This window comes from Vigna umbellata, chromosome 5, assembly GCF_029865625.1.
Source record: "Vigna umbellata cultivar VRB3 chromosome 5, Vumbellata_1.0, whole genome shotgun sequence".
In the NCBI taxonomy this organism is placed as follows: Eukaryota; Viridiplantae; Streptophyta; class Magnoliopsida; order Fabales; family Fabaceae; genus Vigna; species Vigna umbellata.
The window spans coordinates 64,768,810-64,790,785 of record NC_142169.1 but is presented as its reverse complement, the minus strand read 5'-3'; the positions used below and the strand labels follow the sequence as shown (position 1 = coordinate 64,790,785).

Here is a 21,976-nt window from a genome sequence, read left to right as displayed (position 1 = left end):
ATATATATATATATATATTTATTGCTTCTCCTATAAAATCTATTTTTCTCTTCTTTTTTCAATTAACTCACTTTTCTTTTTCTTTAAATCTTCTCATTCTCACTTTCGTACACACTGACCTGGCGCACAACTTTACGAACACGAGTTTGATTTTTTTAATCATGATCTCATTGTAAGTTTAAATTATCTATCCTTACACTATATACCTTGAAAATATCCCTATTTTAGACAGGAAACTATTCTATTCACTTTTTCAATTAAAAATTATAAAAATTATTAATTTTACCTTCTTGCGAAGAGCATTTCATGCATCATCCAGCAACTATTAGAAAGTATTTTTCAAAATTTATATTTCATACCATTATTCTATTATTATCTTCAAAAAATTACTATGGAGTTATTCTTCTCCTTTCATTTTTAAATCTAATAATTAAAACCAGTTACCGATTAGATTTCAATAACAAATTATTAGAATGAAAATAAATCATTTGGGAAGTAACTTAATTCCGTATGTTTACAGGGGTTAAAATAAGTTCATTTGTTCCATCTTTTTGGTGCATTTAAATCTAAGAAAAAACATTGAACCCGTACAAAACCACTATAAAACATGCTTACTTTACATTCATCATAATTCCAAAAAATTAGTGAGAACTCAAAGTGCAGTATACACCCATTTTAGAACAAACAAACATGGTGATTTTTCTTTCACCCACAATTCATCCCAGAGGTAATCATTATTTCAGGGGAAGCTCTTCCATAAATTAAAACTACTTGAATACCAACTTCTCTGTCATTTTAATTTTCTTTTCATTTTTCAGGGACTGGGTATCAGCAACAATGTCAAACTCAAAAGCACCCAAAAGCCTATCAATCCAACTTATGCCATGCCATGCATGACAGCAAAGATGCAGAAATAGTTGCTGACACAACTGTAAAGAGCATTCATTTCTTTCAACAATCATTAACACACCCTTTGGTTAAAAGGCCTCTCCCAACCCAACCGCATTCAAAATCCTTCTCAACAATTTCTCCCTTTCCCTTTGAGATGCCATTCAGTGGATCATAAACGATACATGAAAATTATTCAAGCAAATTTTATCTATCATCCACATTATAACATCCACCTCAGACAAATTTCACTATAAATTATTGTTGTGCTTTGTGTTCTAGCGGTGTGAAAACATGACATAAAAAAGGCATGAGAAAACTAAGAACAGCAAAAAGTTACACAGGAAAGTCCAAACTGAACTTAAATAATAATATATAATATAATAGTAAATACATTCTGATAAAGCATTTCAGATTACACGAGGAAGAGCACAAAGGAAAAGATACCATTTACGAGCTATGACATGAACGAATCTAATTTCAACTCCTAACCTCTGTAAGTCAGAAAGAGATACCTTTTTTGTTACATACAAAGTCACAAAATGAAAAGAGAAACTATAGCTTTCCGTATACGAAAATCTAAATAAAACCCCCAAAAAAAAACAACACTAATTATACAACTTATGGCGCGGTTAAAAAGTAACACTAGTGAGAAGTTACTACGCATTTTTTGGTGAAGAGGTTGCGAAGGTTAAAAATGTTACCCCCACTTCCTCCATCATTGCCTCCACTGTTACTATTATGAGTATTATTATTATTAGTAGTAGTACTACTGTTACCGCTGGTGAGGATGCCGCCGCCACTGACACCCACGGCGCTGTTCTCGTCGCTTCTGCAGCTCAGGTGGTGCCTGTAGCCAATGCACATGGGGACGTTCAGATTCAAAACCCTCGCGGTTCCTCCTCCGCCGGTGACTTTGCTTCGGCGAGATTTAGGAGGGTCGGAGGTTTTGCGGCGGACCTGCCAGACGGGGCTGCTCCGGCCTACGTGGACGCCGGCCCGGCCAGGACTGCTGGGCCACTTTCTGGACTTGGACTCGCCGGCGGAGTTGCTCCGGGAGCAAGGTGCGCTGTTTACCTTCCGGGTCAACGGAGCTCCGGCGAAGAGCTTGGGTCTGGTACCCGCATTTCCCGCGGACCTGCTCCGGGAGAAGGGCCATATGTTGATGTTCAATTCCGCGGAACTCGCTGAAGTGCCACTTTTTCTCTCTCTCTTTTTCCCTTTCTCTTTGTCTTCGGTGTTTTCCGTGTTTTTCTTATCGGTCTTTCTGAAAATGTCCCTCCAGCGTTTGGAGGCGGACGAGGAGGTGGTGGGTTCGGTTAAAATGGAAGGGGAAGGTTCTGGGTCGGGGGGTGAACCGGGTTCGGGGTCGGGTTCGTGGATCGGAGGTGTAAAGGTGGAGGCTTTGGGAGAGGGGTGTGGTTTGTTTGGGAGGAGGTGGAGGGGGAGAAGGACGCCGTCGACAAAGAGCTCATCGGCGGAGAGAAGGTGAGGTTGAGGGAAAGAAGGGTTTCGGAGCATCCAGAACTCGAATTCCGGTGAATTACAGTTGGTGGCGTTGGGAGAGAGAAGTGTTTGTGGTTTGTCCATGTCTGTGTGTTGAGAAAGTTGTGTTGTGTTGAATTTATGGCGTTTTGCAGCGGTGGGTGAAGGTTCTTGTGTTGTGATGTTAAGATGAGAGGATGAAGAGAGAGAAAGAGAGAATGAGGCATTAAAGAAAGAAAGAGGGGAAAGGGATGGCATAGATTTTAAGGGAGGGTATTGGGGTCCATTGAGTTGGAAGGAGCATGTGCCATACAATTTGGTGTTTGGAGTGTGTGTGTGTGCATAATAATCACTTCCTTATGCAGCTTTATATCTGCCTTTCTTCGCCAATCACCGAGGAAAACAAAAGATAATGGTGGATATGTGTGGGGTGCACATGCTATATACCCTCTAATTCTAATGCCTTCATTCTCTTCTATATTAATCACCTTTGCTTACTCTCCTACTGCTAAAACACCTACAGTAATACAAAGTCAATAAGTTTATAATCCAAATTGAAAGATAGTACGTCATGCATGAACAGTCATTAACTTCAATAAAACCTCTTTAAGATGATTAATTATAACTTTTTTCAATTTGGTACAGTTTCCTATTCACCGAAATCGCATTTAATCAGCGGTTGAGTATTCATAAAATGGTGTAGTTATGCTGATTATTTACTAAAACACTTGAATATCACTGAATCACTTTCCAGACATGGTTACCAAAGTGCTTAATTTACGAAGACGTTAGAACGTTAATGGTAGGAAAACTTGAATTTTGGTGTGATCCACAAAGGTTGACGCAGATGATTGCGTAAGATAGTAGTGTGTTTTCAGCACTAACTCGTTGATACCAACCACTCGAGAATAAATAAGAAATGATTAAATGTTGTTGAATTATGACAAAATTATTGTTTAACTCTTTCCCTTCATTCCAATCTCTACCACACGAAGGAATGGTTTTATGGCTCCCAAAATCTTGTTAAATCTCACTTTGATTGAGAAGGAACAAGTTCAAGAAATTATTGCAAAAAGGAAAGTAGAACAACAGTTAGGTTACTAATATTACAAGTCTTTTAGACATGACGTTGAACCAATTTTTTCTACACATTAATAATTCAAAAAAATAATAAATATTTAACACCAATAATATAAGATAGCCTGTAGAAAAAACATGTCAGAGTAGACTCTAAGAAATTCAATCTTACTTTAAAATCTCTGTATATATACTATACAAATTAAAAAAAATACTTATAATTTAAAAATTTTGGCATATTTAAACAAGGTACCTCTTATTCGACCCAAGATTTGGAAATATATACTTCGAAGTTAGACAAGTTAGGATGCAACGATTTGAAATAAGTTATCGATGGATGTTATACACGACTGTGGATTAAAAAAATTGTTTTTATTTTCGTAAAAAAATATAATTAAGTTATAAATGATTTTGTTATAGATAAATTTTACGTCATATACAAAAAGTATTTATTTTTAAAACGAACTTTATGTTATATTAAATTTCATTAAATTTTTTAAATGAATGAACCAACTCAACAAGGAAGTCTCCCAATACTTCTGTAAAATCCCTCTTGAGAAAATACTAACCTTATGTTTGGACGGAGAAATTTTAGACGATGTCTCCGTTTCTTCATATACTTGTTTTTTTTTAAATCTCAGTTAATATATTTTTGGAAGTCATTAATTTGACCAATGTTAAAACGTTATTAACTCGATTTCATTTTGTCAACTCGTGTAAGAGATGTTTCTTTTATGCCCGGTCAATTATAACTGTTTTTCGACCGTGAGTTCTAATGTAAATATTATTATTTTTTAATTAACATTAGTTAGGTTTTATTTTCAAACACACACAAAAAGAAAATTATCATGTCGAATACGATTTTTTTAATTAACATCAACAAATGTCATTTATTGTTGGCATGAATTGAAATTATTTTATATCAATGTTAACTAAGATTTTTTTTATTAAAATAAAAAAATATATTTTTCAACAATATCAATTAAAATATTTGTATTGATGTTAATAAGGTTTTTTTAACCATAATAAGTGAATTTTTTCAATTAATATTAAAGTTAATTAGTTTTTAATTAACATTATTGAGATTATTTGTTTCTCGAATCATATTGCTTTCCAGTAAATGTCAACCATGAAAATTTAGAAAGTGAAATTACCTTAATCAATCACTTACCGGAGCTAACTTATTTTAATCTCTTTGTCTAATTATGATACCGAATCTAGTTTTGAAACAAGATAATGTGTTCATAACTATGGTCCATAAAATAGTGATGTTATGTAATTTCAAGATATCTATATATTATCAGAGCCAACTTCTAGCATACAAATCAATAATAACTCGTATATACGATTTCAAGCCGACATCCCGAAATTCAAATATATATTTGTTGCGTTACCTTCGTATAATGAAACATATATATAGTGACACGGATATTAATAATTTTTTGTTTCTTTAGTACAAGGAATACTGATGTTTTGTTGGTTATATATTTGTAATTTGTAATGAATGGATTATTTAAGGAGAGTGGAATCACACAGGATGAATTAGAAAGCTCATGATGTATAAACATGTAAGTGTTGACTTTCATCTCTATTATTACACTCATGATCATGATGCTCTGCTAAAAGCTTCGTTTCCATTTTCTATCTTAATCACATGAAATCAAGCTTTTTCAGCTTCATAGTCCCTCGTCATTACCTTCTTTATAGATGTCTTTATCACAATTTAATCATTAATCACTTCCTAATTAAATTATCCTTACCCCACAACAAAATTTTTAACACGTAATTGGAATTTTCTACCTTCGAAGTGTTATTATTCCTGTATCATTAGATGTTTTTAATTAAAGTGCTTTTTAATCTGGGTTTGGTTCACACCATCATCAATAATATATCATTTGTCAGGTTCGCTTATCACTATTTTTTTGAAAAGAATATCACAGTCACTGCTTTTTCAGTAACAATCCATTATTAATGCATTTCACGTATTTAAAATATATATCTGTTCATAAGTGAATCTGGAACCAAATAGAATAACAATAAACGGATTTGAACACTTCCATGAGAGATGAGAAAGTCGATGAGGTTTTAGTGGCATGGTTAAATGTCTTTTTCTAGTATAATCATTAGAAAGATGTGATAGGTTAAGCTGTCGTTTTCACTATTGTATATATTTATGTATTTTTTTTCTTAAATAATTTCTTTGGTTTATTGAGTCTTCAATTATTAATTTTTAATTTCGACAATAAAATAAGTTTAAATTTAGCTTTCGAATTAAGCTTATGGATTAGAAGTTTGAGATTTTAAAATCACTAGTAACATTTTATGTATAATAAATTGTTAAATATAGACGTAAAAGGGAATACATTCAATAAACTATTTATTGATTTTTTTATTTTCTTAGTATATTCTGTGACTCTGAGTCAAACTTACATGTTACGCTTGTTTCCATAGCTCAGGTTGACTACGAAGATTTATAATTTTTTTAATAAAATATTCTACTTACTCTCAAAGTCAAAAGGAGGGAATACTGTAGAAAATATAATTACCATGGGTAGTGATGGGTGTAAAAACGTTGAGAGCAGCCCAAGATAAACGGGCCGACAAAGAAGCCCGTTATAACGGTGTGGGCCCAACTGAAGGACTTAACGTACAGGTGGCTGCAGACTAATGAGGATGTGTGGGGTCATAGATGTGAATTTCTGGAAAAGGATCTTATGTAACTTTTTTTCAAGTTTGCTGAATTATCTAAAGCTCAGACATACTCAAAAGAATAACCTAATACATGTCAGGAAGATCAAGCGATATTACACAGGATAAACCATTAATTATTTAGCAATATTTATTTATTTTGAAGGAAATTTTAAAAGTAATTTAATGCTACAAATGATAGAATATTATATTTAGATGGAAATTTTGACGGTGAAAGATAAAGTGAGAATGGTAGAAGAAAAGAGGAACGGTGTTGAGTTGAGGTTGTTAACAAAAAATGATTGTGGCCTGTGTGGACGAATTCAAACAGTATTCCATCAATGAATGTGGCCCCCACTTCAAACTTACCTTTAGTTAGTTTTTTCTTTATTTTTTTAATACCATTTAATATATATATATATATATATATATATATATATATATATATATATATATATATATATATATATATATATATATATATATTAGTTTGCGTTATTCGACATAGTCAACACCGTAAAAACTTACCTCAATATTAACTATATTTTGTTACTTTAAACATATGATATCTAAAATTATATTACTTTAAAATTAACGCGTTTAATAGTTATTTTAAAATAAAATAATTCTTCTTCACCACAATTGGCTAAATACATAATAAATTACTAACGTAAAATAGAAAATTTAAAAAGAAATTAAGGTGGACTTTTTGTCACCAAGAAGATTCACTTAATTTAAGACCTCTGAAAAAAAATTCCTCAAATCATCAATACAAGTTGATCTTGATTTTTTAAAATAATTATTATAAGATGTATCGAATACTTCTCCTATTTTAACATTATTAAAATAAATACTTTATTAATCATTATTCTTTCATTATCAAAGAATTTTCATACTATAATAACTATTTTAAATGAAAAAGGTAAGCATTTTAATACTAACCAATCTTTTATAAATTTAAATGTTTTGCATTATAGCATTTTTATGATTTGATGTGATTTGTCAGCTTCTCCGTGGCCAATTTAATCTTGAACGACTGTACATTGTGGTGTTCAAACACTTGGCTATTTGATTAAATTTTGTAAGATATTTTTACTTATTTTAAAAATATATTACGTCACTAGATAGACAAGGCCATTATAACATGCTATTAATTATGACATCATGGCATTATATTAGAAATGTTATTAAGTTAAATATAAAGAATAAAATAAATGAAAATTATATCAGTGGAAGTGAGCAGCCTTTCCTAATCACAAGTCGAATCACCGTTGAATAAACTATTCATAGTCATGGTTTAAGAATATGCATGGGAGAGTGTTTTTAGAAGATAAATAATTTTTATACTAAAATTAATTTATACAGAAATTAACTTATTAACAAAATTTATATATTTTTATTCATAAATTTATATATATATATTAATAGTTTTTTAATCACACTTATTTTCTTATAAAACGAGTTTATTATTTAAAAATAAATATTTATGAAAGAAAAGTATCTTTTAATAGAATTAAATTTTAACAATCACTGTTATTTGATGATTTTTCTCCCGACAGTGCTTGTATTTAAGTTTGAAGTGAAGCATGGTAGAAAGATAAGGTAAACATAGACTAAATCCCAGTGTTCCTTTTGAATGTTGGTGGAAACATTATACAGAATCATATTAGTTCTGATTACACCTACTCCAGACACGAGAAAAGACAAAAAATATTGGAATTTAGCTCCTGATGCAAAGTAAAGAGATCTTGTTCATAAAATATTAAAGCTAAAGATTATAAGTAAGAAGAAAAATTAAATTGAATTGTCAAATCAAGGCAGGCTGTCAGTTTGTCACAAACACTTTTGATGATTATTGCTGGTCCATGTTTACCAGGAGGGTTCAGTACTTAAGTACTTTAATCTTAATTTAATTAAATTACATAGATTTTATGTGCAATTGTGTAGAACTCAAGTTCTCATCTCTTTCCTTTGTCTCCCTCCCTCCACTCAGTTAGGTACATATAGGGGAAACAGAGAACACACCATGGATCTTGCAAGTGATTAGGATAAGATTAACTTTCTCAGTGAGTTGTAAAGCTACATATTTATAATGCATTAATCACAAAACTAGCTCAATTAATCTTCTATCTAAACTTTCGGTTATCAAGTTGTTCAACATAATTATATTTTCAATGTGTTTCCAAGATGTTTCGCCAATGTAAACCTTTTCTTTTTCTTGCCTGTCGTGTGCTTTTCCCTTTTTATCTACTTCTATTCATTTTCATTAAATCACCCTAACTTATGCTCACTTCCACCAACACAAACACATATGCAAATAACGGTTCCACTATTTATGATGTGTTCTTATTCGAATTTGTCGAATAATCTTTCAGACGTTGTAACTCTTGAATGTCGGTGTGTTATTGTTGAGTAGTCCAAATCGATTTTTCGGTACGATTACAGAGAAGATCCATAGTAGAATATTCTTCAATACTTAAGTCATTAAGAAAGTAAATTTTCTATAATAATAATTAGTGTAGAAAAATACTACTGGATGCTATATATAAGACCATGGAGTGTAAAAATATCATATATATATATATATATATATATATATATATATATATATATATATATATAGTTAAAATAAAAATATTGCTGTTACTGTTTTGGAAAAGTCAACGGTTTATTGATGAAAAGGGAAGCATTTGGTAGAAGTTGTACTACAATTAAGGAAACTTCTCTACAATCAGTTTCCAGCTTCTTATTAAGAAAAGGAAAAAAAGAAATTGAAGTGTTACTTAAGAGTTAAGAGGAAGAAAAGAGACAGAGCAAGAGGATGACAAATGATTAGGAATGATGACCATACCAGGATTCAACAGATGTTGCTTAAAAACCAAAACAAGATTTTTATCTATTTTTTTTTCCTTTTTATGATTAATGACAACGTGAATTTTAATTTGTTGGTATATGTTGTAACAAAAATGTAATTGAGATTGCTTATATAGTAGGTGTGGGGTTTGATTTGAGATGTAACACTAAGAAAATTAGATATCCTCACCAAATGTTAAAAAAAAAAATTAAATAATGGACAGAAAAATTTACTTCAATCTTATAAATTATGTTAACACATTATCTATGAATATATAACTCTATCAGTAACTAGTTGACCAATTTATTTAAACTTAAAATAAGTATTTTTAAAATAAATATTTTCAAACAAAGTTATTTAAGAATAAATGACTAAGATGTCTGAATTATAAATAATTTTTTCTAATAATTTGTATAATAACTAAAAAAAGAAAAACACACTGGAAGAAGAGGAAAACTTGGTCGAAGATGAAAAGTGTTTTGTTTTTCTCTTTGAGTTTAGAAGCATGCACGCGTATATAGCGCACATTCATTGGCTCGGGTTGCCTGTAGGAGAAGTATATTGTTTTCTTTCCTCCCAATTTTAGTGCAACAAACAAAAAGAGTAAGCCACCAAGGCTTCACTCTCAATACTTTATCAACCCTAGATTGTTTAATCCATTGTAATTTAATCAATATACAAAAAATGGTCATAAAAAATATTTAATTATATAAAAAATATGCCACTCTCATTTTAATCTCAATTTTCCTTTATATTTTGTATGTTTGCAGTCAAAGCTTCTTCACCAAGTCTCAATTAATTTAAACAATTATTGAGGGTATGCTTTGGCAAGAACGAACTCTACAGAGTAATTAAGTCAGTTTACGTGACAGGTTTTGGCAGTTTGTTAATATAATTGGATTTGATTTAGGTTGTTTTTGTTAAGACCATCATAAAAAAGTCTATTATGGGAATACGAATAAACATAATCAAAATGAGTTGAGACTGCCACAAAACCAACAAAAAACCATAACCACAGTCAACTTGCATGGTTCTATCCTTTCTTATTTACTTTCTGAGTGATGACAGGAAGATGAAAAGTTCCGGAGAGGAGGTTGAGATGGTTTATACATGATAGCTGTCAGGTGATGTTCCATAACATGGTAAGTGGAACAGTCCAAAAAGCAGAAATAAATAAGCATGGCATGTGAAAGAAGAAGCATTGACATAGAGGCACCCATCAAGACCAAAAGATAAACCATTGCATGCAGTGTCTTGGAGAGAAAAGAACATGTCCTTTTCAGTTTTACACATTGAAACCAAGAGTAACTCACTCTCACTCACTATAAAGATACCGTTTCTACTTGAATGGGACGAGGATCACTCCTGTTCAACTCTCTGTCTGGACGAAATCCTCTTTTCGCTCTAGGTAACAGATTGATTTGAGGGGAGATGACCTGCAGAAATCACTCTGATGTTCAAGTCAGAATTTTTCTCTGGTGGTCTAAAGTAATTTAATTATAAAAATGCCCTTTTTACATCGAAATTAAACCTCGGAGTTACCATAATCGGACATATTAATTTATCTTTTAGTGACAATTAACGCCAACATTAACCACTCATCAATAGCAGTTATCATATTGATTACGCTTTAATTCTGTTAATTTGCTGTCGTGCATGATCGGCTACGAAGTTCGCTTCTGCAGTCCAACTGCTCGATCCATTCAACTTAGCATGCAGTTATATCCGATGGGTCGGCTACAGTAACATATACCAATTCAGTGCAAAAGATAAGAAGCGAAGCAAGAAAGCATGAAGAAGAATTGAAGCTTAGTGTGATGGACCCATGTTGGTGAGACATAAAAGAAGTCATGTGCACGGTTCAACAAGTCCACTACACATTTATGGGTCAAAAAAACTTTCAACTTGTTTAACTTAATACATGCTTACCAATTAGTGATGGTGCTGAATCACCATTCTCTCTGGCTGTATCTGCATGGATCAATCTGAGTGATGAAAAGAAAGCGATAGATTTCTTTTCATGTGCATTTAAATATTTTACTACCAACCAAAATCATAAAGTGACGATTGATTTGGCACAGACAGAGCCAGCAACAAAAGAACCCTTCCCCTTCACACAACTCCAAGCCCACCACGTTTGATCGTCAACGTCTTACTAGCTGTGCTGGGTCTCTGTCTGTGTAGTCACCCCAAAAAGTAGAAACCAATCTTTCATAATGAAATCATAATTAGTTGAATTTTATGTTTCCCACCTTCATATCTTTCGTCTAATAACCTTCTATATCACGCCACTTGGGCTCGTCTCCACTTATCAACATGAATCAATGTAGAATATTTTGGTTCAGAATTTTATGGCAGACACAACTTCTGAAGAGCCGTGCTGTATGAAAATCAGAAGACATGAGTATGATTTGTTCGAGATTTTGCATATAAATGGTTGATTTTTAGGTTAATTACTCTCAAATCTGAGTCTTTCTTTAAATTAAATACTTGAAATTGAAAGATATACTTTACCCTGCAAAATAATTATATCTAACTTCAACAAAATTAAGTGAAGTAAAAATACTTTTCTTTATTTTATTTTTGAAATGGAGTTCTTTCTACCCACCTATTGTACACTATATGCTTATGTTTTGATATTGTTAAAAATAATATGCTTTTAATTTTTCTAATTTCAAATTAAAAATTCATTTTTGTTATGTTTACAGTGGAATGATATTCGCACTTTGTTATAATTTTAAAATAAACATTCGTATTTTGGTATTTCTTTTTTAATAAATGACACATACTTTCTCTCATAATTTTAACTCAGTCATACTTAATTTTGTTGATTAAAAATTAAATAAATAATTTTTTTAATCGTAAAATTAAAAATTAAATAATAAAATATAAGTTAAAATTTTATAAACAAATTAATTTTCCTTTTATAAAAAAAATACGTATCACATGATTAAAAGTAAACATTACAAAAATAAAAAAATGTGAATGTTATTTATTAAAAATGTAAAAAAAACAAACATTTATTAAAAATAGAGGATATATAAGTATCTATCATTAAAAATATAGGGTAGAAGGACTTTCCCCTTAAAAAAAGGATCCTTTTAAATTTGCCCAGCAGCCTTTCCCTCTTGTTATTGCAGAAAGCAAGACCAACTTTTAAAAGATGGAAAAATGAAAAGAACAATGAGAGATAATTAATAATTTAGATAATATAGTTACTCTAAAATCGAACCAAACCAAAATAGTTTTCTATTGTCAGTATTATAATGTTTATGATGGTGGTTGGTATGTTTATCAATTAGGCCTTTCTCACATGCTCCTCATCTGTATGGACTGGGGAGTCAAAATGTTATTCAGTGAAAAACATCTCCAAAAATTTGATGTGTTAGTCCATGATAATTTCTTTTTAAAAAATATTTATTTTAGAATTATATATAAATATTTTAATCAAATTAAAATAGATTTTATAAGAAATTTTAATAAATTTGGTTACTTATTTATATAAAAAAATTACATATTAAACAATTAAATACATTTTTTAAATATATAAAATAGTATACTTAAATTAATCTAAATTTGAACAAAACTATAAGACATTTTAATATGAAAGCTTAAAATAATAAATTTGTGAATAATAAATTTATAATTTTTTTTATTATATATTATTTATTGTTTTTCTTTTTTAATGTACGACTTAAATTTATACTTAAATTCTATAAATTATTTATTTCTCTTTAATATATATATATATATATATAATATTTATTAATTATAAAAAAAATTAATGCGAATTTTATTACAATAAATCAAATATTCTTATTTTGGCTCGATTTTATGTTTTTTTTCTGTCATTTGAGCTTTCTTATAATGTATTACATATTGTTTTATTAAATGTTATAAGTTTTATTTTCTAAGAAATTGATAAAATTAATAAACAGATCATAATCAATAATTATATTAAATTGTATATTATATAATTTATTTAATAACATAATAATAAATATGATATAAAAGATATAAAGTTATTAATTTAAATATAAAAAAATTATAACATATTATATCATCTCATAAAATATATAATTTTATATATATACATAAACAATATTATTTCTAATCGTTAATCAAAGTCTTGGTTAAACTTATCTTAACACTGATATTACTCCATTTAAGAAGAATTTTGAGGATTGAAGCTGTTTTTCTTACCCTACTTAAAAATGTCTTTAAAAGATAAACTTTTTTAAGAGTGGATTAAGATTGAATCATGAATCATAAGTCAAGTTGACAAGGGATTGACCAATTAGGTGTTTTTTAGAAATATTAAAATTAGGTACCTAACTCAGTAGAAAATTTAGTGGTAGGAAGGCGAGTCCCGATAACTATGATAGGTTTTGGATTATTCCCAATACCAAACAATGAGTATGATACATTTTCATCTTATTAGTATAACATCATACATTAAGGGTCTAGTAAAAAATATAGAAAAAAACTAGAGAAGAGACATACATTAAGTGTTTTGGTCAATAGATCTACCTTCTTGCTAGAACATTTATAAAAATGTTATGCAGCTTTTTACGATCTCCCATCTTTCATATTATTTACATTTTCATTATTTATACTTAAATTGTTTTCACTTTACATGATATAGTTAATAATATAAGAGGAGACAGTTCTCCATGTTTATCCTTTTATCTGTAAATGATTTTTTTTATAAAATCTTAACGTTTCACTATATAAGTAAATAAAATAAAAATATAAAATATAAAAACTCACACAACCATATATATATATATATATATATATATATATATATATATATATATATATATATATATATATATATATTTAAGAGTAGACAATTGTCCATGTTTATCCTTTTATCTGTAGATGAAATATTTTTTTATGATAAAATCTTAATATTTCACTATATAAGTTAATAAAATAAAAATATAAAATATAAAAACACACACAACCATATATATATATATATATATATATATATATATATATATATATATATATATATATTCCAAAAGAATTATAAAATATTCAAGCCTAATTGTATAAAGTTTTCTAAAACATTGGAAGAAGTCAAACTTCATATACCCCAAGCGTAAACAATGCAAATATTAAGTTCATCTTCGTAATTATCTTGAAACTACATCTGCTTACATGTAAATAAGACAGTAATTGAAATTAAAACATAAATAGCACACATGGTATACTAAGAAAACAAAACCATAATATCAAAGTAAACCATGTTTAGTTGTAAATTGATTTTTATTTTAAATTTTAATACATTTTAATCCACAAACTTCAAATATAAATAGATATAACTTTTTTAACTTAATGATTAATTTTTGTAGACTCGTTAAACAGTATTTAACATTAACATTTGTAGTGGAATTAGTCATTTCAACACAAACAACTCAAACGTCATAAACACATTTCACACGTTAAATAAACTTAATACAGTTAAGTAATGAAAAATAGGTACATTTATTTTAAAAGTTTGAAGACGAAAATACACCGAAGTCTAAAAGATGCACAAATTTCAATTTTACATACAGTTCAGAAATTAAAACATACTTAACGTGTGTATAATTAAAAAAAATGTCTAACTAAATTCAAGTCCATTTTACTTACTAAATTAAACTTTGCATATTGAGGCTATTTCTTAACTAATGTTAAGAAATACTTTTCAACTAATATTTACAAGATATTTTTTCGGTAAATGCTAGTCAGATTTTTTTTATTGACGTTAATAAAACTATTTTACAACCCGATGAAATAAATTGTTAATGCAGACTAAGACTACTTAACCAAACTCAATTACTTAAAGCAATCCATGTCATGGAGTTCAATCAATGAGATAATATTTATTTTGTTAATTATTATTAAATCAATGACCAATGTCAGGCAAAGTGAAGGCAGTCGTGAAAATAAATTGCATGTTGAAAGCAACCATAGAGTTGGCCAATAAAAACTCATCAAAACAAGGACTTCATACTCTGTCTAAGCTTGCGATTCAAGCTCCAAAATTAGAGTGTGATTAGTTGCATCGGATCCTGGGCCAGAGAATTGAATTGGACCTACAAGGAAAATCATCATCATCATGAGCATTTAAACTAATCACGTTGCAGCTTGAATCAATCACTCCAGTTCAACATAGAAATTGATTTAAACCGACAACACTTTTCTAGTCACATAAACAGGACTTCAGTTAAGCAAGCAGAAAAAATAGGTGAAGCAATAGTCATATATAGCATACCTGGACTGACGTAACAATTCTTCAAGGCCCACTCATCCCGCAAGGAGGCAAACTTTTTGAAGGGTGCCCCTGAGTGATCCAACAGTAAATATATTTATTCAGTATCCAAAGATAACTGGAGTTGATATTAGAAGCTTAAATCTGTAATCGTTTTAGTATTCAATATTGCATAATCTATGTTTCAGTATGTCATAGGGATGAATTAAAAGAAACAACAGACGCGTTAATCTTTCGAACCACATTTGAACATAAGAAATACAATATTTTATCCTCCCTTTCATTTATTTTTCCTGGCTCAACATGAGTAGAAATATAATTCGCTAACTACGTTTGTGGACTATTGAGTCCAAAAGAATGTTTTTATGAATATAAATATACCTTCAAGCTCCACCATTGCCTTCTTGATCACAGGCTTGAATTTACCTGGAAAGAAAATTACACATTCGTGAACAGTTCAACAGTGAACAAAGCATTCAAATAAATTGCAGGAGAAGAATACCTATAACAAAAACACATTTTGTGTTAATTACTTTGGACTCGAGAAAAAATATACACCTAGCTATGGATAAATATAGAAATCATATGAATTTTAGGCCACATTTGAGTAAAATCATAAGGTTTATCAAAACATCGGGAATAGCAACTGACAACGTAATTCCCTTTTACAAGTATGTAACACAGCTTGTATATTTCTACGATCCTCAATTAATATAAAAATAACTTCCTAATAAAGAACTATAATTGCATAAGTCAGAATCAAATTACAGAAGAATTGTGCAAGAAAATTAAGTCAGTAAATAGTCATTGGGGTATAGAACAAGGTCAAAACGTGTACCATGTCTCCTCTCCACATCCATCAGTGCGGTGAGTGCAGTTCCACCAACAGTCCATTCTTCTACTGGAGCACATAAATTCCCAACCTGAAAAAAATGAGGAAGCAAGTTAAAGAAGTATGCTGGCGACTTCAATATTAAAAAACAAGCACAATTTCAAAGTAAAATCAATTATCAACATCGATTAGTCTAAAGATAGTTAAGTAGGTATAAATTAAAGGCGTGTTAAGAAGCACAAACTGATGATATAAGTCCAGTCTTCCCACTATGGAGGAGGGCTCCAGCGCCATAACCCAGAGCATAGCAATAAGTAGCGTCAAAATTAGTAGGCAAGCCACATCTCCCTTCGTAACTGCATATTTTAAAAGATCACACATAACATACATATGTGACCAAAATAAATTTTAATCCAAGTAAAGAGGAATAAAAACATGTCCCCAGAAACTTTTTTAGTTTGCAGCAATACGTATTAAAGTTTACAACTTAAAATCATAATTTAAAAACTAGATAACATACCCGAAAAAGTGGGACTGCCCTCTAAAATCGCCTTTGTATTTGCCTTCTTCCCTTCTCTTCTCCAACTCAGTCTCAACCATTTGAATAAGCATTTTCTCTGTTTCTATCTTGGCAACCTATATGGGAATGTAAGCAAGGTATTGATGCTGATTTAAATTCCATCGAGGAGTCAAATAAACACAGCAATAACATTAGGCACCTGAACATTTCCATGTGGATCTCTTTCAAGCATCAATTGTTCTTGAATTGCTTGAGGTAAAAATTCAAAAAGCTTTAATGATTGATCACTGAGTTTCTTTTTCCATAATCCACTCTCATCCACAGTATCATGGGCAAGAATTTCATTTAGTTCTGCAATAAGATGCTGAACCTTCAAAGAGAAAAATATGAAGAAGAAATAAGTACCATCAGAAGTATATAGTAAATGAACAACACTAATACATAATCTCTAATCCACAGAGAAAAACTGGTATTTTTTTCTCTTGTAAAAAGTAATAGATACCTCAGGTATGAAATCAATTAGACCTTCAGGGATAAGAATGACACCATAGTTGTAATTATTTTCAGCTCTTTTACAAACAACATCGACAATGTAGTCTGTGACATTTTTCAACGTCAGCTTCTTCGCAGCTACCTGAAATGGGTACTTATGGGTTAAATCAAATCTGATAAAGGGCTGCTTTCCCCTAAGCAAACTCTAATCATAAGATTAACATGGAATCATTTTTTTTTAATCAATTCCATCAACCCCTAGCATGTATGGAATATAGATAAAATGATAAAATATATGTGGAACCTCTTCTCCAATAATTGTAATGTTTGGATGAGTTTGTAAAGCACATTCCAGCGTAATGTGTGAAGCCGCACGCCCCATAAGCCGCACAACTGCAGACAGATGATTGCATTTTTTTATTGCTTGAAATCTATTCAATTATGAAATCACACACATTCATGAAAAATAGATATAAAGGGAGAGAGCTGTAGGCTGGTGAAAGTATGATGTCTGTTATCTGCCATATAAATTGAAGCATCAACTTTTTTAGGAACATCACATTTCATTTAGGTATTAAAGGAAGCATCTCACAAAGCAGATAATTTCTTTTTAGTTGCTATATAGAACTAAAGAGTTTCTCAATTTTGTATACTTACAATGGTAATATTTTCCAGTTGATCGGGCATCTATCATAACATTTCCAATCATTTCAGAGTATATCTGCATTCATTAACATAAAAATAGGAAAATAGTCAGGTCATGATGTGCCATATATCTAAAATAGTCAGGTCACTATACAACACTCAGCAATTAGGACCTTTGCTTTACTAAATTAATATTAAAAATTATTTCTAGTATAGTAATTTGTAAATATCATAATACTAACGGAAATTGAAATCATAAAAAAGAAAAAACAAATTCAAGTAAAGTGTTAGATAAAATTACAACGTACCCTTCCAAAAAACAAACAAAGAAAATCCACCAAGAGAAGGCTCGCGGAAATAAATTTAAGAAGGTTGTAAGATTTACTCAGTTGTAGGAATAGACATACTCATAGAAATTCTAGAGAAGAGAACTTTATAGAAGAAAGGGTTTTGAAGACTTTATTGAGATAGAGGAAGAATTGCAAGAATGAGATCAATGTACAAAATGAAATGAATGTTATTTTATGGCTAAGAGTTTCTTGCCATATGTAGCTAACTACAGATCTAACTAATTCAGTTCAACAGCTTTGACGGCTGTTGCTGAAATATTATATCAAAGAATTTTATGAAATTGTGAATGTTTTGTTGGAGAAACTACAATGCATCCGGTGCAATCAGAAGCATGTTATACATGATTCTCCCATGACACATACATAAGTGAAATGTTTCCTAAATATTTTCCTTAACAAATAACTGGTGATAAAAAGAAAAATTACACATTTGTAGCATTATTTAAATATGTAGACTAGAGACCAGAAGCATATAAGATTACAAGTGATCCAGTGTGTATCTTCATTCACCTTGCAAGCAGTGTCAAACCCAAAACTTGTGGGAACTTCTTTGCATTTCAAATCACCATCAATGGTTTTAGGGCATCCAATTACACGTGTTTTCAAATTTTTGCTCCTGCATGGATCCATATTAAAGCATTGAACAATCGGAAACATTGTACACATTCATAATTGAAATGTCCTCTTCGCATGTAAATACTATTACCATCAACTAAATTACGTAATAACTATACTTATAAAAGGAAAAGGGCCTTGAAATGAAAATAAAAATCCAACGAGAAAACATTACGTCATACAAAAACATCCAAGGAAACATGATAATTTATACCAGCTAAGACATACCTGAAGTTCTCAGCAAGGAGGCATGCATTGGTGTTTGAGTCATCACCACCAATAACAACGAGCCCATCCAAGTCTAGCTTCTTAGCTGTTTCTTCCGCTTGTTTAAACTATATCATGTAATGTAAGTAAACTGAATTACACTTTAGATTTAAAAGAAGATATGTAAGTACTGAGACGAATTAATTGAATACTAAACATGTAGCAACATAAAACTACCTGCTCTGGAGTTTCAATCTTGTCCCTCCCACTGCAAATCATGTCAAATCCACCCTGCCAACAGAAATTATTATTATTAGATGTCAAATTCTTGTGATGATTTTAAAAATCAATAATGGTGTACTCGTACAACAGATTATGACGACAGTTTCTACACACTAATTTTCTTCTCTCTATTTCTCTATCTCTCTATCTCTCACTAGCACTTATCTTATTTCCCTTGGAACCGGGAAGACCTGGATTCACTACTGTTAGGTAAGTTTCAGTCAGTAAAGCCTGCAGTCATGATCTAATGTCTGGAAATTCTTTTCTTTTTTTTATAAACTTAATAATAATATAATAATAAACTTAAGGGTCGTGATCCAATTTTTCTTTTCACTAAAGCATGGAATTCTCATCCCGAATGCTCAGATTTCAAAATGTCTTGTAACTTATAATGCTGATTTACTAATGCTCTATTCTAATATCTTGGGACTAGACTAAAAGTGTTCGAGTGTATGCTATTTTTTTTTAAATTCAAAGCTTATTTATATAAAAAGCTCCTCCAATAATATTATAGTTATATAATCAAGTTACTATTTTACTGGCTAGATATCTCTCCCAACCAACCGGAACCAATATTTAAGCATTCCGGTCAAATAGACAGAGATTTCTTAAATTTCGGAAACAGTTAATCACACAATCACGGGATTCCATTAGTCTTGATTTCTGACAATCTAATCTAAATAACAATACCAAACTGCTTTTGTCCGATCATATAGATCGGTTTATTATCGTATAAAGCATACAATTCCTCAGTTTTAAATACCTACGAGTGTACAGCTAACATTAAATATAGCCATCCGAACCAACAGTGAGTGAACGTATGAAAAATCAATTGAAGGAATCCAGATCACTCCCACAACCCTCTTCGTATCCTGTCTCCTCCGTGTACAAATTGTTTTAACTTTCTTAATACCGTTACTCTAATAAAAAAAAAAGCAGTTCAGAATACAATTGCCTTTTATTTAATTGAATTGAAAATTAAATACTTACATAGTTTTAGCTTATTGAATAAAATGTACTATTTATATTAGTTTTAGTTTACATTAAGAGACAATGATTTGTTCATAAGTAATGATTGAATATATATATATATATATATATATATATATATATATATATATATATATATGAATAAATAAGTGTAAACACATGTATTTTTATTAAGTTATAAATTTAAGACGTGAGTCATTGTGAGTAGCAGGCCAAATGAATAATTGTAAGTAACTAGGAAAGTCATTTGTGTTGTCTAACAATTTATTTACGGAAAGCAATTAAAATATTGAAATTTTGTTTTTAAAAAATAGTTTAACCAACACCATCACAAGCATACAAAAATGACCAAAAGAATGTAAGGACAATAATTATAATTATTAAAATTATTAAAATCATGATGATTATGATAATAATTATAATTCTCCAATCAATCAATCACCAGATATATTTATAAAATTGAAAACTAACAAACTAATACAATCGCACGTCTCCAAATTTGAGCAAAAAGAAATAAAACAGCATTCAAAATATGTAACAGAAAAAATGACCTGATTTCTATAAGGATAAATATACTCAGAGGTGAGTTCAACGTATTTGCACTTCATAATGCCAGCGGGACCACCTCTGAAACCATACAACGTGCTTCCTTGTGCGCGTTCTTGAAGGTAATCTAAGACGCATAAAACAATAAGAGAAGTTAAATCTCAGCAGCAGAAGAAGAAAAGAAAGTTTCACGAAATCAGATTTCAAAATGAGCGTTACCGAAGATTCCGGAAATGACATTGTGGCCTCCCGGAGCCTGGCCTCCAGACAGAACCACCCCAATCTTCAACTTACGGTGCGTCTGCGCCACACGCGGATCGCTAGGCGCCAACGCGGCGGAAGGTTGCCCGAACAAATGTGGAAAGAGCTTGGCGATCTCGTCTGCAAGCGCGCACTCGCGATGAGAATGAAGGAGAGTTAACGGATCGAGATGAGGGAGGGAGACTGACCTGGATTTCCGGCGGCGGAGCTTGGAGGACCGTCGATAATGGTGAAGGGACGTTTGAGGACGGAAGGAAGAGGAAGCGCGTGGTCGACGCGCTTCTTCTGCACCTCGCTGTAGACGGAGGAGAGGCGTCCGGTGACGGGAGCGGAGGGAATGGTACCGTTAGGTACGGGAGCCATTTGGTTTGGTTGCAGAGAGAGTGAAGTGGGAGCGTCAATCTAAAATGAGAAATGTGGTTGGTATGTTTTAAATAGAGGTGAAGTAGGTTTGAAAAGGGTCTTGAATATACCTATCCGCCGCTTTTAGTGAAGGTAAAACCAACACTGTCCTTGTGCCACCTTGGCAACATCCTCAATTAATTTCGGAGACACTATTTTAATTCTGTTTAATTATTTAAAATTACATTTAACTGTTAAACCAGAGAAACAACAGTAGAAAGTGGAAACCATAAAATTACATTATTATTACTACTGTATTTCAGATGCTTTAAAGCTTTAAATAGAATAATCAACCAATTTTACCCACACACAGGTAGTATTCCAAAAAGATGGGTTAAAGCGTCCGATGAAAAAAAACTCCTGTGGATACTTATTATTTATCGATATTTATAACGGATAATAAATATTTTAATATCTGTTTTTAAACGTACTAAATAAAGATAATATATTAGTATATTATTGTATATTAGTATATTATTTGACCTACGAATATTTATTATTCACAAAAATAATAATAATTTAATTTATATATTTTTTAATTAAGTTTAATCAAAAATAAAATAAAATAAAATAATAT

General features: G+C 30.7%; 2 protein-coding genes across 2 annotated transcripts; both read right to left on the bottom strand.

The window, feature by feature from the left end:
* Positions 1 to 1,237: 1,237 nt before the first annotated feature.
* LOC124827623 (serine/arginine repetitive matrix-like protein) lies at positions 1,238 to 2,697 on the bottom strand. The gene has a single exon (XM_047300715.2). It carries the CDS (start codon positions 2,629 to 2,631, stop codon positions 1,534 to 1,536), a length of 1,098 nt encoding a protein of 365 aa, XP_047156671.1. The 5' UTR covers positions 2,632 to 2,697; the 3' UTR covers positions 1,238 to 1,533.
* A 12,143-nt stretch (positions 2,698 to 14,840) lies between these two features.
* On the bottom strand, positions 14,841 to 21,426 carry LOC124827622 (pyrophosphate--fructose 6-phosphate 1-phosphotransferase subunit beta). The gene is made up of 16 exons (XM_047300713.2): positions 21,186 to 21,426; positions 20,956 to 21,117; positions 20,742 to 20,863; positions 19,156 to 19,209; positions 18,940 to 19,046; positions 18,607 to 18,712; positions 17,759 to 17,822; positions 17,406 to 17,494; positions 17,112 to 17,243; positions 16,809 to 16,979; positions 16,610 to 16,725; positions 16,334 to 16,445; positions 16,096 to 16,180; positions 15,639 to 15,683; positions 15,261 to 15,329; positions 14,841 to 15,081 (listed from the first exon to the last, which is right to left on the bottom strand). Exons 1-16 carry the CDS (start codon positions 21,358 to 21,360, stop codon positions 15,005 to 15,007), a joined length of 1,686 nt encoding a protein of 561 aa, XP_047156669.1. The 5' UTR covers positions 21,361 to 21,426; the 3' UTR covers positions 14,841 to 15,004.
* Positions 21,427 to 21,976: the final 550 nt, after the last annotated feature.